A 16,428-nucleotide genomic window follows, 5' to 3' on the forward strand; every position below is an offset into this window, starting at 1 on the left:
AGTTAGGAATGAATATTTAAAATCACAGAATGCCATATTCCACTGAAATTGTATTAATTTGGAAATTTTTATCTCTGACATTTAATATTCCAATAATTTATAGCTTACTCATTTTATTGGCTATTAGAGACAACAAATAAATAACTAGAGAAGGTAAGGAAGATAATATGTTAACCCATCCATCATACTGAAAGAACTCCCTTGCCTAACTCTGATCTTTGTAAACTGTCGATGGTAGAGCATGTGCTCAGCATGTTAGCATCACATAGAAAGAACAACATGAAAAGAGAATTTTAAATTGGTCTTTGGCCATGTAGTTTGCTTATCTTAGGAAGAAGTGAGAGTTTCAAGTTCAGAATCATTTCAGTTTATCACCTTCATTCATAAGCTCTATCTTTTGCCCTTTAGCCTATGAAACTGTAGCAAGGAGAAATTAGAAGCCAGGGTTTATTTCTAAGTTATTGCTCCTATTGTTTTCCAAAATTAGCTTATGATAGTAGAGTCTTAGAAAAGCCCACATTCCACGTCTCACTTTTAGCCAGTTGCCAGTGACTTTGCTTGCAGAATATTTTAAAGGCAAGCTCAAGTGGAAAGTTGTCACTCTTGCTGTGACCAGAGTCTTGCTGAGTCATTGATCTTCTCCCCTGAAATCACACTGGATCCTCACTGTACTTTCTGTTCCCATTTTAATTGTCTGGAAAGACAAATATACTAAATACAGAGAAAACACATAGATCTTTTTTGTTTCTGAGTCAGTCAAGATTTGGATTGAAAAAGGGCTGTGTGAAAAAGGGAAAAATATTATTAGGAAAGATATTGATGAAGCATATGTTTGAGGCATTTTTTTGTCTTTGGCATCTCTTTCTACTTTTTCTTAATTTCCAGGTTGTTTTTTAGTCAATATGAAGACTAGAGCTTTACAGTCTACCTGTTCCTATTCTCTGTTTAATTCCCTGTGATTCAACACAGATATATAGTATAGGCAAAACTGCCCTGTGGATTTAGTAGTGTGGTTGGGGCTTCAAAAAATTTAGGTCTGCTTGGCCCATAAGAGTGGGGCCTATTGCTCAACACTCACACTTTCCCTCACCCTCTACCCCCACCCGGACATAGATGTCATACACCCTTTCCATGCCTGTGAAGAATTAGAAGGTAAGGCCAAGGATTCAGTGATTTCAAAGCCCTAGATGTGCTTTGCACTTAGAAAGGAAATAAGTAAGAAATCTTCAGTCTTCTCCAGTATCAACTTTTCATCAATCTCCCCTCCCCTGTTAATTCAAAAAAATAAATAAAAGCTTTCAGCCTCCTTTGACTTACTTTCCCATGGAGCAGACATTTAATTGGAAGCTAAGCTTACTTCTTTCTTCTGATCCTTTCTCACAAGCCTTCATACCTTTCTTAGGAGGACATTCACCCAAGCTGTAGGTGAAACTTTGTGAGGTCTTAAGGTCATTGAGAAGCAGCCAGTGAATTACCATCTCCTCAGATTTACCCTGCAGTCTTTCATGGAGTGAAATGTTATGGTTAGCAGCATTTCCCAAATGGTGATAGGGCCTATGAAGTTCAAAGATCAATTTTTATACTGCTGTTAAGACACCTGAAGGAACTTCAAGAGTAATATCATACAAATGAGTTAGGAGATCACTGACAACTTTTTATCAGCGCTAAAGAAATCCATCTCAGGCAACTGTCTATTTATAGTTTTACAAATAATTAGTTTACTACATGGAAATATATATTTCTTTTTTGGTATAGATCATTAGTCTGTAGAATAACAGATAGCCCAGCCAGATGGGCATATTCTCTTCTTCTGGAAAGGGATAATGTGTTCTGTCCCAATCAAGGGGCATTTAGTAAAAACAAGGAGCCATTTCCTCTTAGGTGGAGCCATAGAATGCATTGATTTTACTCTTTGGCACTTGAAAAATCTTAAATGATTAAAACTATCATTCTGATAACTCATATACATTAGAAATGCCCAGAAAACTATGGGAAATGGATTGCTTGCAAGATGTACAGCATGTGTTTATAATGTCAATATAATATAAAAGCATATAAGTTTGAGGCACATATGGTTTTTCTTATTTGGAGTGGAGGAGAGCCAGTCATATAATAGCTGATAAGGTGATGGATGGATGGATGGATAGATAGATAGAGATACACATGCACACCTGGGAATTTTATGCCTTTAGCCTCTCCTACTGATTATTTTTGGAAAATTGAAACAACCCAACAGGTAGCTCATGGAGGATCTTAACCTCAAGAAGTTCTTTCTTACCTTTTTTTGGGCTATCTGTCCTATATTACTTTTATCAACAACATAAAGCAAATTCTTGGCTTGAATTACTACTCAGGCATCAAAATTATACTCTAAGGTTGACTAATAACTAGTTGCAGGACCTTACATTGGTCCAAATCTGTTATTTCATGGCTTAAGCAACAGTCTGGCTCCATCTCCATATGAAGCTGTTGTGTCTTACTTGTCCTATATTACCTATATTGAATCTGCTTGTAAAACTAATTTTTCTTTTAAGTTCTTATGTTTCTCCATCTACCTTGTTTTTTCACAGAGCTACAGGCAACCAGCTGCTTTCATCGTCACACAATACCCTCTGCCAAACACTGTGAAAGACTTCTGGAGATTAGTGTATGATTATGGCTGTACCTCCATTGTGATGTTAAATGAAGTCGACTTGTCCCAGGTTAATGGTTATAGGTTGCTTTTATGTACTTTAACACGACTTAAAGAAGTAGTAATAAAATGCTAAAATCTGCTTTAGTCTTACCATAATTAGAAAAAAATAATGCTCGTTTTCCTTTTCTTTCAAACATTCATCATCTAGGGCTGCCCTCAGTACTGGCCAGAAGAAGGGATGCTAAGATATGGCCCTATCCAAGTGGAATGTATGTCTTGTTCAATGGACTGTGATGTGATAAACCGGATTTTTAGAATATGCAATCTAACAAGAGTAAGTCATTAATCATTTTCTTTTTCTTTCTTTTTTTTTGGCTTTTTAGGGCCACACTTGTGGCATATAGAAGCTCCCAAGCTAGGGGTCAAATCAGAGTTGTGCCACAGCCACAGCAACATGGCATCTGAGCTGTATCTGTGTCCTACACCATAGCTCATGGCAACGCCAGATCCCCAGACCACTGAGCGAGACCAGGGATCAAACCCACATCCTCAAGAATACTAGTCAAATTCATTTCTCTTGTACCACAATGGGAACTCCTCATTAATTATTTTAATTGAGATGATCCAGAACAGATGATCATAAACGTGATGGGGTATAATTCCATTCGGACAAAAGAAAGAATAAAATTAAAGGCATTATATTATCAATTCCAAAGCTAGTAATTGCCTAATGCCTTAGTACTAGAGTAAAAACACATCCTGAAAATAGGAAAGCAAAAAGGCCAGAGGCTGGAGTTCCTGGTCAGTAATAGACTAATGTGTTCCATCTGGAAATCTAAATTCAGATACCCTGGTTCAGTTGAGTTTGATTGCTTGAGCCTGGCCCCTGAGTGTACGTAGACTTATCTCAGGGTTGACTGTATGTTTCACTAGCATTGATGTCCAGCCCAGTAGAGGCATGCAATTGAAAAGTAAGACTCTAGTAATGGTGACAGAGAAGAAGTTTTACCTCAGGAGGAAGGGCTATGTCGGATTAGCCATTATAGAAGGGTCCCATGTCACTATTCCAAGTTCTGCTTAGAAGAGAGAGCCCTTCACTGATTCTCCTCCTATAACCTGTCAACAATTTCATCTTTGTAAATGTCTCAGCATCTGGCTTTTCCCAGATCTATAGCTAGATCCAGTGCTGCTACTACTGGGAACCATTGGCAAAGTAGCAACTTGATCCCAAGGAGTCTTTCTTTCCTTAACTTTTCATGTGTTTGGCAATCAGTGACAAATTGTGTTCTGTGATCAGTGACAAATTGTGTGGGGCCTCGCCTTCAAAAAAATAAAAGTACTAATAAAAACTGTTTAGATCATATAACCACATAGCAAGCAAAATTCGAAAACATTAGTAACTTCCACAGAATTATGCTCTTCTTAAAGAGAAAGATTTCCTTTTTTTAGAGCAGCAATTCTATGTATGTGCATTATTTTAAGTGTGTGATGAGCATTGCCACGTTTCAGTGTTTCTCACATCAAAATACGGTATTTCTGGTTAATAAGTCTCTATGTATATAAGTAGAGAATTAAGTCTTATCCAATTCTGTTGCTCATTTCAGTGGAAAAATAAAAAGGATAACTTCAATCATGTCATAATAGTCATGAATATCTTAGATGCTAATTTAAAGGAATCTCATTATGTCTGCACATCTGTTACATGATAGTTCTAGTAATATTTTAGCTGAGAAACCATAACTGCTAAACTAAGAAAGTGAGATTTGTCTGTTAACTGAGCTGTTTATATGAAAAATATTCTAGGAATAGGAAATGAAATTTGTGTTACATTTTTTGGTCAGCACATTTGTTTATCTTCCTCTATACTTGGTATTCTGAGGCTTTTTAGTGCATGACTTTTCTTTCTTTTCCCACTATCATTATTTAATAGTATTCACCTTACCAGATATTTAGTTTGTACCAACTGGAGGTTGGGTATTATTCTAGGTAGTCCCTTGTTGTACCAAAAGATGCATGAGTCCTTGCCATGTGAAGCCTCAGATGATGCCTTAAGTATGGCTTACTTGTCCATTACAAATTCCTTATTACCTTTTCATTTGAGGGTTTAAGGTATTGATTAAATTATTTAACAATACTATTCTGTGGAAAGTATTTTGCTAGGTTCTAGTGATAGAGATTTTAGGGGGAAAAGAGGTTTTCTTATACCTAAAGAACTTATATTTTATCAGGGAAAACAAAACTTTTAATAACTTTTTAATGATTTCCAGTAAAAAGACCATAAAAGTCCAAGGCAAACCCAAGACAGGTTGGTCACTCTGTTTGGGACTGAGAAAGGCAAGCAAGAGGGAAATGTTGATGGCAAAGGGGAGAGTAGAGTATGTGTAAAGTTCCCATCATGGCTCAGTGGTTAATGAATCTGACTAGGAACCACAAGATTGTGGGTTCGATCCCTGGCCTCGCTCATCGGGTTAATGATCCAGCGTTGCTGTGAGCTGTGGTGTAGCTCACAGACGTGGCCTGGATCCCGCATTGCTGTGGCTCTGGTGTAGGCGAGAGAAGTTGGAGAAAGAGGTGGAGCCTTATCATACAGGTGTGGTTAAGCCATGGCAATAAGCTGGAATTTATGCTAAGATCATTTGAAAGCCATTAAATCAGTGGATGACAAGATCATATTTGCATTTGAAAATAATCATGATGTTTATGGTAACAATGGTTTGGAAGGAGATGGAAGTTTGTTCAGGGAGATCAACTAAGAAGTAATTATTATGATTTGTGATTGGGAGTGCAGTGATGTCAGTGGCAATAAAAAGGAGATGAATTTGAAAGTTATTGAAGAAGTTTAATCACAGGAATTGATTACTGGACATGGGGTATGAGGGAGAAGCTTGTATAAAAGATAACTTTTATGTAACTTAGAATGTCTCTGCACAGTATATATGTATTTTGGACTTAACATCAGATAGATTCTATCCAGTGTAAATGTCATTTATGTCATTGTGTAAATTATATGAACCTTTTACATTTTAATAAAAGTTCTAGCCCAAACTTATTTACATAAAAATATCTTTTCCTCTACAGCCACAGGAAGGTTATTTGATGGTGCAGCAGTTTCAGTATCTAGGGTGGGCTTCTCATCGAGAAGTGCCTGGCTCCAAGAGGTCATTTTTGAAACTGATACTACAGGTGGAAAAATGGCAGGAGGAATGTGAGGAAGGGGAGGGCCGGACGATTATCCACTGCCTGTGAGTATGGCGGCTTGGTGTGGCCATTCAAGGGGCCTTGGTGCTCTTTTTCATGAGCATTCACCTTTTCTATGTTAAAGAGTAACCAATTCCCATCTTACAGACCAGGAATAAATGTTATTTTAAAACAATCTCCCTGTTCCATGATTCTATAATCCACTACTTTTAACTTTTGTATTTTTTCAAAAATTGATTGTTACATGGTCATTATATAATATAAACTCCTTTGAACACTATTCTGAAAAACTTTTCTGATTTACCCTGTGTACAAACCTTTAAGAATTTAGTTGTAGCAGTCTACGCTTATAGCATGTTCCTAAATGTAAACTACTGAGTTAATATCATCAAATGTCTTTCTGCTCTGTCCTCCACACATAAATGCAGACATGTGAAGCAAAATTAAAACATAAAGGGAAAAAAATTTTAAAAGATCATGTTCTCTTTTTCCAGGCATATATGATTATATGACTAATGGTCACCAAAAGCTTCAAGCTAAAATGCCTTCGCTTTCTTTGCTTTCAGAAATGGTGGTGGGCGAAGTGGCATGTTCTGTGCTATAGGCATTGTTGTTGAAATGGTGAAACGGCAAAATGTTGTAGATGTGTTCCATGCAGTCAAGACACTAAGGAACAGCAAGCCTAACATGGTGGAAGCCCCGGTGAGTCACAGTCCTGGACATAGAAGCAACGTAGTGATTAGTCAGTCATTTACCTATTTACTTGGTAATTTGGCTTTATACACATATAGGGAATCAAATGTGTGGGGACTTTCCTGTCTAATTGATGAATTGCTGAATATCCCCCCTCTACCCACAAAAACTTAATAACGTATCACATAAACTGCTAATGGTGAAAAAAACTTTTAATTTGGGAAATGTATAGGATTTTTTTTTTTCTGTTATGGGCAATAAATGTTTGCTACAATAAACTTTGATAAATGGTTCTATAGAAGAAAAATCCTGCTATCTAGGCTTTACTCTTGTTTATTTTTATTTCTTAAAGCATCTGAGTAAACTGGTAAAACATTTTGAAGGATATACTCATAGATTGTATCCAGCACTTTAGACACCAATGTTTTTAAAGGGCAAATGAAATTTTAGTCATTATCTATAATTTTCTGTTTCTACTCAAATTATAATTTTTTAAACTATTGCCATTGACAGTTTTCAGCTTTTACCAATTATAGACTGTAGTGGCTATCATACCACTTGAATTTGCCAAGACTCGTAAAATCAAAACACAACTTAAAAATAAGAGCAGGGAAGGGAGTGTATGTAGAAGCTGATCTGGTTGAAACCATAAGCAGAGGAAGAAAGTTAAACTTCTCTAGCACATTTCACTGCTAGATGATGTCTGTGGGTTACACATATGTGCATAGCGGGATAAGGTCAAGAACAGCTGGGTAGTTTATGCTTACAGAAGAGTAAACCAGAAAAACCAAGGCATCATTGTTGCTTGCCCTACATTTATCAAGATCATCAGATAACTAAAATGAGCAATTCGCTAAACCTTTAAAGTATTTTTACCACTTCCTGCTCATGGATTGTTCACACAAGAGGTGCACTGCTTCCTGAGACTAAATCTAAAGAGTGATTTTTATACTGTTTCACTTTTAAGAACAGTCACAGACTTCTTCCCCTTCTACAAATCCTCAAAGCCCCTCTTCTTCCACTTATACCTTAGGTTATTGCTGTTGTCCCAATAAAATGATACTGGCTTTGGCTGAGATACTGGCAATGGAAATGGAGAAAGGGGGATAGATTTGAGGGATTTTTGAGGTAGACTCTCAGGTCTTTTTACAAAATGAACAGATAATGGTTAGGTCTTCTAACTCTCAGCTGTCTTAAGCTTTCTTAATATACTCTGCCTCTATCCTTCAGTTCAGATCTTCTTAAAATCATCAATGAGATCACTTCCAGCCTCAGAATTCAAATTTTACTTCCAAATTTAATTCTGATTCCCCATTGTACCTTTAAAAATAGTCCGTGATTAAACTATGCCATTCTAGAATCTTCTTAAGAGTTACTACTTACCTTTATGTCCCAAGAATCCTGACTAGACATCCAACTCTCTGATTTGTGTTTAATCAGGGTTAATGATTAGTTCAGTGTGATGTTGAATTGAACTGAGTTTGGTAAGGAAATTTAGAGTTTAAACCACATTGTTAAGAGATTGATTAAAGAGAACATAAAGTTTGCAAGCACTTTTTGGTTCTTGAGATGCACCTGCCTCAGTGGTAAGCTAATTTAAATCACACCTACTTGATTGTTAGAGTAGGACTGATAAAGACCTCTTTGGAAAAGTTATTACCTTCTTTATTGCTGGAGACACTTGGACATTCTCTTTTGAAATAATACGCATTTCAGATTGCTCTCTAATTCAGATGAATTTTACCCACTTGGGCTGAATTGGGAAGATTTCAAAACATATTGCAAGTCATAATTTGTAATGCAGTCTGTGAATTTTTCTAAATTCTTCACAATGAAGCAACATATATATGGACTGAGAGGAAAGGCAGTTTTAACTCAAAAATTTTATTGCCAACTAAGTTGTCTTAAATAAAGGCAGCAGAAATAAATTTCTGGGTAAAAGTAAGCTAAAAAAATTTATAAGAACCACTATTCTTGAAACATTTACTTAAGACTCTTATGGACAAAAAAACTTGTCAAAGTTAAGAATTTCAATGTTCACTAAACTTACTGTGAAAATCATTTCATGATTTATGTAAGTCAAATCATGCTGCACACTTTAAATTTATATAGGACTATATATGTCAATTATATCTCAATAAAACTAGAAGAAAAAAATGAAGAATTTGGAATTGTGAAGTAGCAGTTGACTGGCTTTTTTCCCCTCTTACTGCTAAGGAGAAAATCTGAAGCTCAAAGAATATCTGAACATGTTTACACTAGGATTACTTACAATAGAGGAAGAATAAATGCAATCTTACAGTCAAACAAGCCATACGTTAGGTGTCAATGTCATGTTAATTAACAATAGAAAAAGAAACCTAACAATGCTGAAAAACAGAAAATAAAATATGAAATTACATGTTCAAATATACGTATGCAATTATATTTATTCTAAAGTATTGTTATTTCAACCATGCATAAAAATGGACTGAACCAAAACTAAGGTAGTATTTTGACAACAGTTCTTTCTAATAACAGAATTATAGAAACTCTTAGTCTGAGTCTTTATATATTTCTATACTGGTAAATTTTCCTGTAATGATCAGATATTACTACTATAATCAGATAAATAATACTGAAAAATTTTTAATTTGATATAAAATGAGGCAAAAACAACATATATTTTTACATCAAGTTACTTTTTCTTAAATAGTAGTCATTAGACTCAAATGTAAAATATATATACCTAGATGTTAAACTTGTATATAGAAAAAAATGTGTAATTCTTGAATAATCTAAACTGAATGCCAGGTATTCTTTGGTAGCCATTATACTTTCTCTTAACTTTGCTCACCCCTTTTGTTTCAACATCTTTCAGGAGCAGTACCGTTTCTGCTATGATGTAGCTTTGGAGTACCTGGAATCATCTTAGTTGGGTGAGACTTCAACATGCACCTAAACAGAATCTATTCACCTGTTGAGCCAGCAGCTGTTGAACCTGCTACACCCGTGCAGAAAGATTTTAATGTGGGGGGTGGGAGACTTTTACATTCGAGAGGTAAAAGTATTTTTCTTATGAAGTTGTGTATCTTAATAAAAAGGACTTGATTAATTTCTATTCCTGTATGAAAGCATCAACATTTCGTGCCACATAAATTATATTTAATAAGATGCAGATTCAAATGCGAACTTATCAGTGTTTGTACAGTGAATATGCAGCTTTTTCTCTCCTGGTTTTGGTAGAGCAGATACCACATGTTGCATGAATTAACACTTTCTATGTGGCGTTTTTTTTCCTCCCTTTTTAAGTAAAAGATGTTAAATCTTTAAAGGAAGAAGAAAAAAAAGCTGTGCAAATTCATAGTAAAGTTCATTTTTTATATGTTTCAAGTGTAGCAGATCTCTATATAAATATATAAATATATATAACTGGCTTATTTTCTTTTAATGTGCAATGATGGCTGGATCATTTAAAGTTCTTTTTAGAAAAAAACATAAGCCAAAGACTCAAGTGTAAATATGTCTATATGGAGAAAGCACATTATATTTATTGGTTACTTACATTCCTTTTTTGATGGCTAAAATATTACCACCACACAATCATTTTTTTTTTCCTGAAGAAAGCTTTTTCTTTCACTAAAATCAATCACTAATCTAAATAATTTTTGTAGATTATTTTTTGTATGTTTAGTGTAAGTAGAGGGTAAACTTTTTATTCAGAAACCAGGAAGCAATGTTCTTTATAGTGATTCTCTTGTGTACATGCTTGTGAATTAAATTTATGTGAAACACCTTGGCAACTGGGTCTTTTAATATGGGACCAAATTAAAACAATCTGCTGAAAATGTATAATTTTCCATGATTTCCTTAGGTGAATAATGGTTTGATGATCATATATGAGAACTGCACACATTGAAAGGCCTTGCTGATAACTTGCGTAATGTTGAACATAGCCTTTAAGCATCATTTAAATTTTCAGCCTGTAACCAAGCACAGGTCAGGAAATCAAGATGGCAACATTTATGCTTTCAGGATCAAGTGTTAACAAACTGTAAACTGTCAAGGTGATCAGTGTTTCTTTTGATGTTTACATGCACAAGCTTTGGGTTCTGAGCATAGAAAGTGTGACCAAATCAATGCCAGATTCCTGTTTCGTGCATTGTCACAGGATTCTCAACCTTACTGAGTGTGGTCTTGTACACACATGCTCCACGTAGCTGTAACTTCACATCATCAGCTTACAATCTGTTATTGACTAAAGCATTCCAGTATCTTGTTTCTAGATTGCCAGTTCATGACATGGTGCTTATGAAGATTTAATTAAAGCAAGAGTGAAATAAAATTTTTATAATTATAACAGTTATTGTTTGCACATCATTTTCTCCACTTAATTTCATGCTTTCACTCCCACATAAATAGCCTATTCCCACGGACACAAGTAGACCATACACACGCGCAAACTATTAAAAGTAAAACTGATGTCCAGACATTTATTTCTTTCATTTTTGTACTTTAAATTGAATTTCAAAAATACCAAATGAGTGGAGAAAACAAAGGGGGACGGGAGATTGAAATTGATTTTTTTTTGAGTTGCTATATATTTATATGTCACTGTCCTTTTTATGTGACATATATTTCCTTATTTTTTTCCTTATAACAAACTTGACAAATAGTAATTATCATCCCTATTTTATGAATGATAAAATTGAAGCTGAGAAGCTAAATGATTTGCCAGCAAATTCAAATCTGAGTTTGACTTAGCAGCTCATTCTCTTTTACTGAACACACTGCTTCCCAGATGGGATGGCAAGAAAAATTTGGCCCTTCATTCTGTTAGTCATTAGTTGGTTTCTTTATAAAGTATTATCATTATGGCTATCTTAAAATTTCCATTTTCTGTGTACATTATTAGAACATTTGTGACTTTCATGAGTGAGAACTTATCTTTTCCTAGGAAGACTAATTTTCATTTAAATATGAATGCATTTAACAAAAAATTCACAAACTCACCCAAGATTGCATTAATCAGTAATGTTCATGATGTTAACTGGAGAATTCTGCTTTGCTGCATGATGCTGATTTCATTTCTATACAAAGGATTACACCCACACATCACCAAAATCACCATGAATGCTGCTGAACACAAAGCTCAGAGGTCCATGTGCACTGCAAAATTCAAGCAGAGAACAAAAAGATTCCTCTTTCTAACAGGAAATTAAGATGTCATGCTTGCATTGTTTGGGCATCATAGCAGCCAGTTCATCCAGACACAGTTGGGTTGGGGGAGGTGGGTGGGGCACTAAATCTGTTTTTATCAAAACTCTCATTCAAAAAGTCATACTTTATACCCTTGTGGAATTCCCTGGGTAGTTCCATGCATAGCCATGTCCCACTCAGTTATGTCCCTCTAGGCAGGAGATGTCTTGGTAGAACACTTTTAAAAAGTTTTCATGCTTTTCACAGTTAAGGAGTTCCTATCTCTATGTTGGTTGTTCCTTAAATGGGTGTCACGACACTGAATTTCATAGATTCTCTTCCTATATATTAGCACTAGGGAAATGTTGGAAGCGTGTGAGCAGAGACCAGAAGCAACTGGGAATTCATATTTTAACCACTCCTGAAAATAATGTGTTAGCCTTCTTGTCTAAACTACCTAGCCTTTTTCTGATATTTAATCTTTGAAGAAAGGAAAAGGGTTTTGTATGTGTGCTACAGCTAATTGATCTCTGACACTGAGAGGTGAAAAAAAAGGAAGATATTTCTGCCTGGACAAGGAACGAGAAGGAGATATGTTCACTCTATCCTCATGTGCTCATTCAGTATTCACCTTAGTGAGATCTCTTGGGTTCCAGGTAACTCATGTAATAAGTTGGAAGTCAAACCAACAGCTGCTCCCTCACAAATCCGCTCTGTTGCCAGAAATGGTGTAAAGTTCTTAGGTTCTAGAAAGCTTCCTAGACACCGATATATATTTAAATGCAGGAAAGAAAGAACTGTCTATAGCTCAACTGGAAATATGAGATGGTCTGTTAGCTTTGAAAGACAATCTTTGAGATGTGCCTAACTTTCATAGGGAAGTGACAACTGCACATGTATACTTATTTCTATGTGCTTGAGCAAGCATTTTTCATAACAAAATAATCAGAAATTAATAGACTGTCCCATAGCCTAGTATAATATGTAGAATATTTATTCTATAAAATTTTTCCCTAGACAGAAATTCCATAGCCTTCCCAAACTCATTTCAGTGACTTAGTAAACACCCCTATTTAATGTAAAGGCAATATGCTCTTTAGTCAGCACAACCGTAAGTGAAGACAGACAACTGGCTGTGCCTCTTGTAATAATCTCTACCTACATATTATTTCATAAAGTCTCCCCACAGCTTAGGGAAGCTTGGAGTGGGAGAGATATTATCTGAATCTCTTCACAACTCTGGTCTATTCAAACGGTCTGCAGAGTATTTAGAATATTATCTCAGTGAAACTAAAAAGAAAAGCTCTGTCTTGAGATCTACTTTAAGTAAGCTCTAAGTGGCTTCTAGAATACAAATTGTCTAAAAATCAATGGAAATGTGGTAGATACATAACACTTCTGAACTCCCAAATTCCTCCAAAGTGAACTAAAATGCTAACCTGGAAGATAACACCAGAGAGACACTGTTGATAGCAAATCCTAAAAGAAAACCGATGGAAGGAATTTCTGAACTATTGAAGGAAACATAAAGTCCCTATTGAATATCTGAAAACTCTTTCTTTAATGTTAAGATCTGCTTGGGGAGGGAGTGGCAAGGAGATTTTATGACAGATATCTCTCATGACACACTTGCCAGTTATATAAAACGAGCTACCATACCTGAAATCTAACAGAAAATTGTGTGCTAACTCATCTGGATGTAGCTATATTCATCTCAACTTAGTCTTATTAGTAATAGTTTTGTCCATGTCGATTCTGATGGAGGATATATAGTATTTAGGATAAATAAGCAAACCCTCAGTATTTAGATGCAACATAAGCAGAGGTAAAATTCGGAGAACAAAAATACCTAAATCACCAGTGTGTGCTTTTCTTAAACAGATATTAGAATGTACAGGCCAAGGTCATGCATCTCACTATGTTGCATGGTCTAAGAGGCAAAATCAAAGCTGGGAAAGTAGCTCATAATGGAATCCACTTGTTATTTGTTGAGAAAGGGGAGATGTCTGCAGAGCCAGCATGTATTGTGAGTGAGAAGCAGGTAGGGTATACTTCAGAACAGTCATTTAGGCTGTATTATTACAACAGACATCTTTAGCATGTGCACTTCTGGTAGGGATACTTTTCATCTCTACAAAAATATATCTGCCTCCCATTTCTATTAAAACACATACTCCTCTTGGTTCATCTTACATTTTCCTACTTGTGGTTGAAAAATAGATAGTAGATATTGTGTCATTTTTTTCATCAGCTTTACTACAAGAAACACAATAGCATAAAGCTGATAACTGTTTTTGGCATGGGGACCAGACAGAACAATGTGGAGAGGCCAACTCCCACTTAGACTTGAAAGCACATGTGATACCCAAAGAGAATGGCACTCATCTCCCAATAGTGTCTGCTGCATGGGAATATGGACCCAGTGTTATCTCATTTCTCAAGAGGGACCCTGGAAATACTAAACTTTTATGTGAACTCTTAAAAGTTTTTGAATATTAGCAACCCATTAAATTCAAAACCAAAAATATACCTCTGGCTCAACTCTGAAAAACAAAACCTGTCAGGGGGCTGCATCTGGTTATCTAAGAGCTGCAGGCTCACAGTTTGTGGCCTTTATTATAGAATTTCTGTTGTTTTACTGTTCTTTTTGAAAATGTGTTTTAAAGAAACATGAGTTTTAATTGTCTTTAAATAGCTATCATAACTATTTCTCATTCTTATCCTTGGTTTCTTATCTACTTTATTTTTTCACATGTTTTCCTGTTTTAAAAATATACGTAGATGATCTTGACTCTTAAGATGAAAACAAAAACAAGGTTGATGTCTCTGCTCCCTCCTACCTGGACTAAATTAAGAAGAGCATATTTCAGAAAGTAATTCACACATTTAACCTAATAAGCACCCCCCAAATGATTAACTAGAAAATACTTACTCTGGAAATAATAGTATTGAGAATTCAAAAAGGGAGCCCTTGTTCTGTGAGTCATGGGATGGCCTGAACTATTTTAGTTACAAGTGCAGTAAAGCATCTGTGGAAGTACCCCACTCCAGATTGTGATGGTACATGCTGACTTCCATGGCATTTGCAAAACAGTATGGGCTCTTGCCAGCCCTCACTGGGAACCTGAACTCCAGTTCCATAAATCTAATTACCTGAAGCATAGTCAGCAGACCGAAATTGATTTCTTTTCACCTTCATGTTATACTCTTGGCATGATAAAGTAAGTAAGTATTTGTTAATTACTTGCTTTCCAATGTTTTTTATTGCCTGAATGCTCAAATGTGGTCAATGAGAAAAAAATGCCATCACATAAGAAATCGTCATGAAATCATGGATGTTAGAGGGATATTAGAGATGATCAAATCCAATCCTGTTACTGTTAAGTTTAAGAAATTAAAAGGGCTAGAGGAGTCATATGTCTATCAGTAAAGAGTCAGCTAATACTTTAAACTTTGCCCGCCATTGGTCATTACCTTTGTTGTTAGACCTTCCTTAAAGAATGGCTAAAGGTAGTTCTTCAAATAAAAAAAAGAAATAATATAAAAAAGACATTTCAAGCATCAGAAAGAAAGGAAGAATAATGGGGGACAAAACAATGGGAAGAGTGGAATTATTGTTATATACAATAAAATATCTCTTTCTAAAATATATTTGATGACTTGAAGGCAAATTACAATACCATCTGACATTTAAGAAAATAATATTTAAAAGTGGAAAGAAAAAAATCTAAATGGAAGTAAGGTTTCCATATTATACTACAAGTGGTATAATAATGACACCAATAGATTTCAATGTCACATATTTATAATATAATGCCCAGAGAAACCACTAAGAAAACTACACCAAAAGATATACTCAAAAACACTATAAGCAAATGAAGATGAAATCCTAAAATATGTTTACACAACACAGAAGACATCTGGAAAGAAAAACTGGAGTAATAACTAGAAATAGTAAAATGACAAACAAGTGCTAACATAAACTCACAAAAGATAGTACAAAAAAATTAAATTATAGACTGATATCTTATGAATTGTACCTTAATATTTTCAAAAAATATTAGCAAACTGAATCCAATAAAGTAAAAAGAAATTATGCACATAACCAAGTAGGATGATTTCCATGCACACAAGCCTGGTTTGATATTTGAAAATCAATGTTATATGCCATATATTAACAATCTAGAGCAAAAAAAGCATATGATTATATTGAGAAAAAGTATTTGATAAGTTCAATACTCACTCATGATAAAAAAAACTCTCTAGAGTAACTTCTTCAACTTGACAATATCTAAAAAAAAATTAATATAGCTAACTTCATCCTAAATGTTATAAGACTGAATACTTTCTCCCTAGTCTTGGGAACAAGGCAAATATGTCCTCTCTCACTACTTTATTCAACATAGTACTAGAATTTCTAGCTTGCAATAAGGGCAAGAAAAAGAAACAAAAGTCATACAAATTTGAAGGATAAAATAAAACTTTTCCTATTTGCAGATGGCATGATTATCTATGTAGAAAATCCCAAATAATCTACAGAAAAAGTCCTAGAACAAAGCAGTAAGCTAATTAGTTCACAGAATACAAGATGAACACAAAAATATCAATTGTATTCCTATACATTAAAAATAAATGTGATGAGAGGAAGTATCAATATGGTGGAGGAGAAAGACATGGGGCTTATCTTCTCCCACAAACACATCAAAAAACCATCTACATGTAGA

The 16,428-nt window shown here is 35.0% G+C and overlaps 1 protein-coding gene across 16 annotated transcripts in view; it reads left to right on the forward strand.

The window, feature by feature from the left end:
- PTPRK (protein tyrosine phosphatase, receptor type K) overlaps positions 1-10,865 on the forward strand; it is a 565,337-nt gene extending 554,472 nt beyond the window's left edge. For 9 of the 16 annotated variants that reach the window (XM_003353215.4, XM_021072706.1, XM_005652678.3 and 6 more), the window contains 5 exons: positions 2,571-2,702; positions 2,844-2,969; positions 5,714-5,877; positions 6,400-6,535; positions 9,387-10,862. In XM_003353215.4, coding sequence (XP_003353263.1) covers positions 2,571-2,702; positions 2,844-2,969; positions 5,714-5,877; positions 6,400-6,535; positions 9,387-9,440 — 612 coding nt within the window. In that variant the 3' untranslated portion in view covers positions 9,441-10,862. Of the gene's footprint in view, positions 1-2,570; positions 2,703-2,843; positions 2,970-5,713; positions 5,878-6,399; positions 6,536-9,386 lie in introns of all 16 variants that reach the window. The other 7 variants (XM_013988384.2, XM_013988375.2, XM_013988367.2 and 4 more) reach the window with 2 other exon arrangements.

Source organism: Sus scrofa, chromosome 1 (genome assembly GCF_000003025.6).
Source record: "Sus scrofa isolate TJ Tabasco breed Duroc chromosome 1, Sscrofa11.1, whole genome shotgun sequence".
Taxonomy (NCBI): domain Eukaryota; kingdom Metazoa; phylum Chordata; class Mammalia; order Artiodactyla; family Suidae; genus Sus; species Sus scrofa.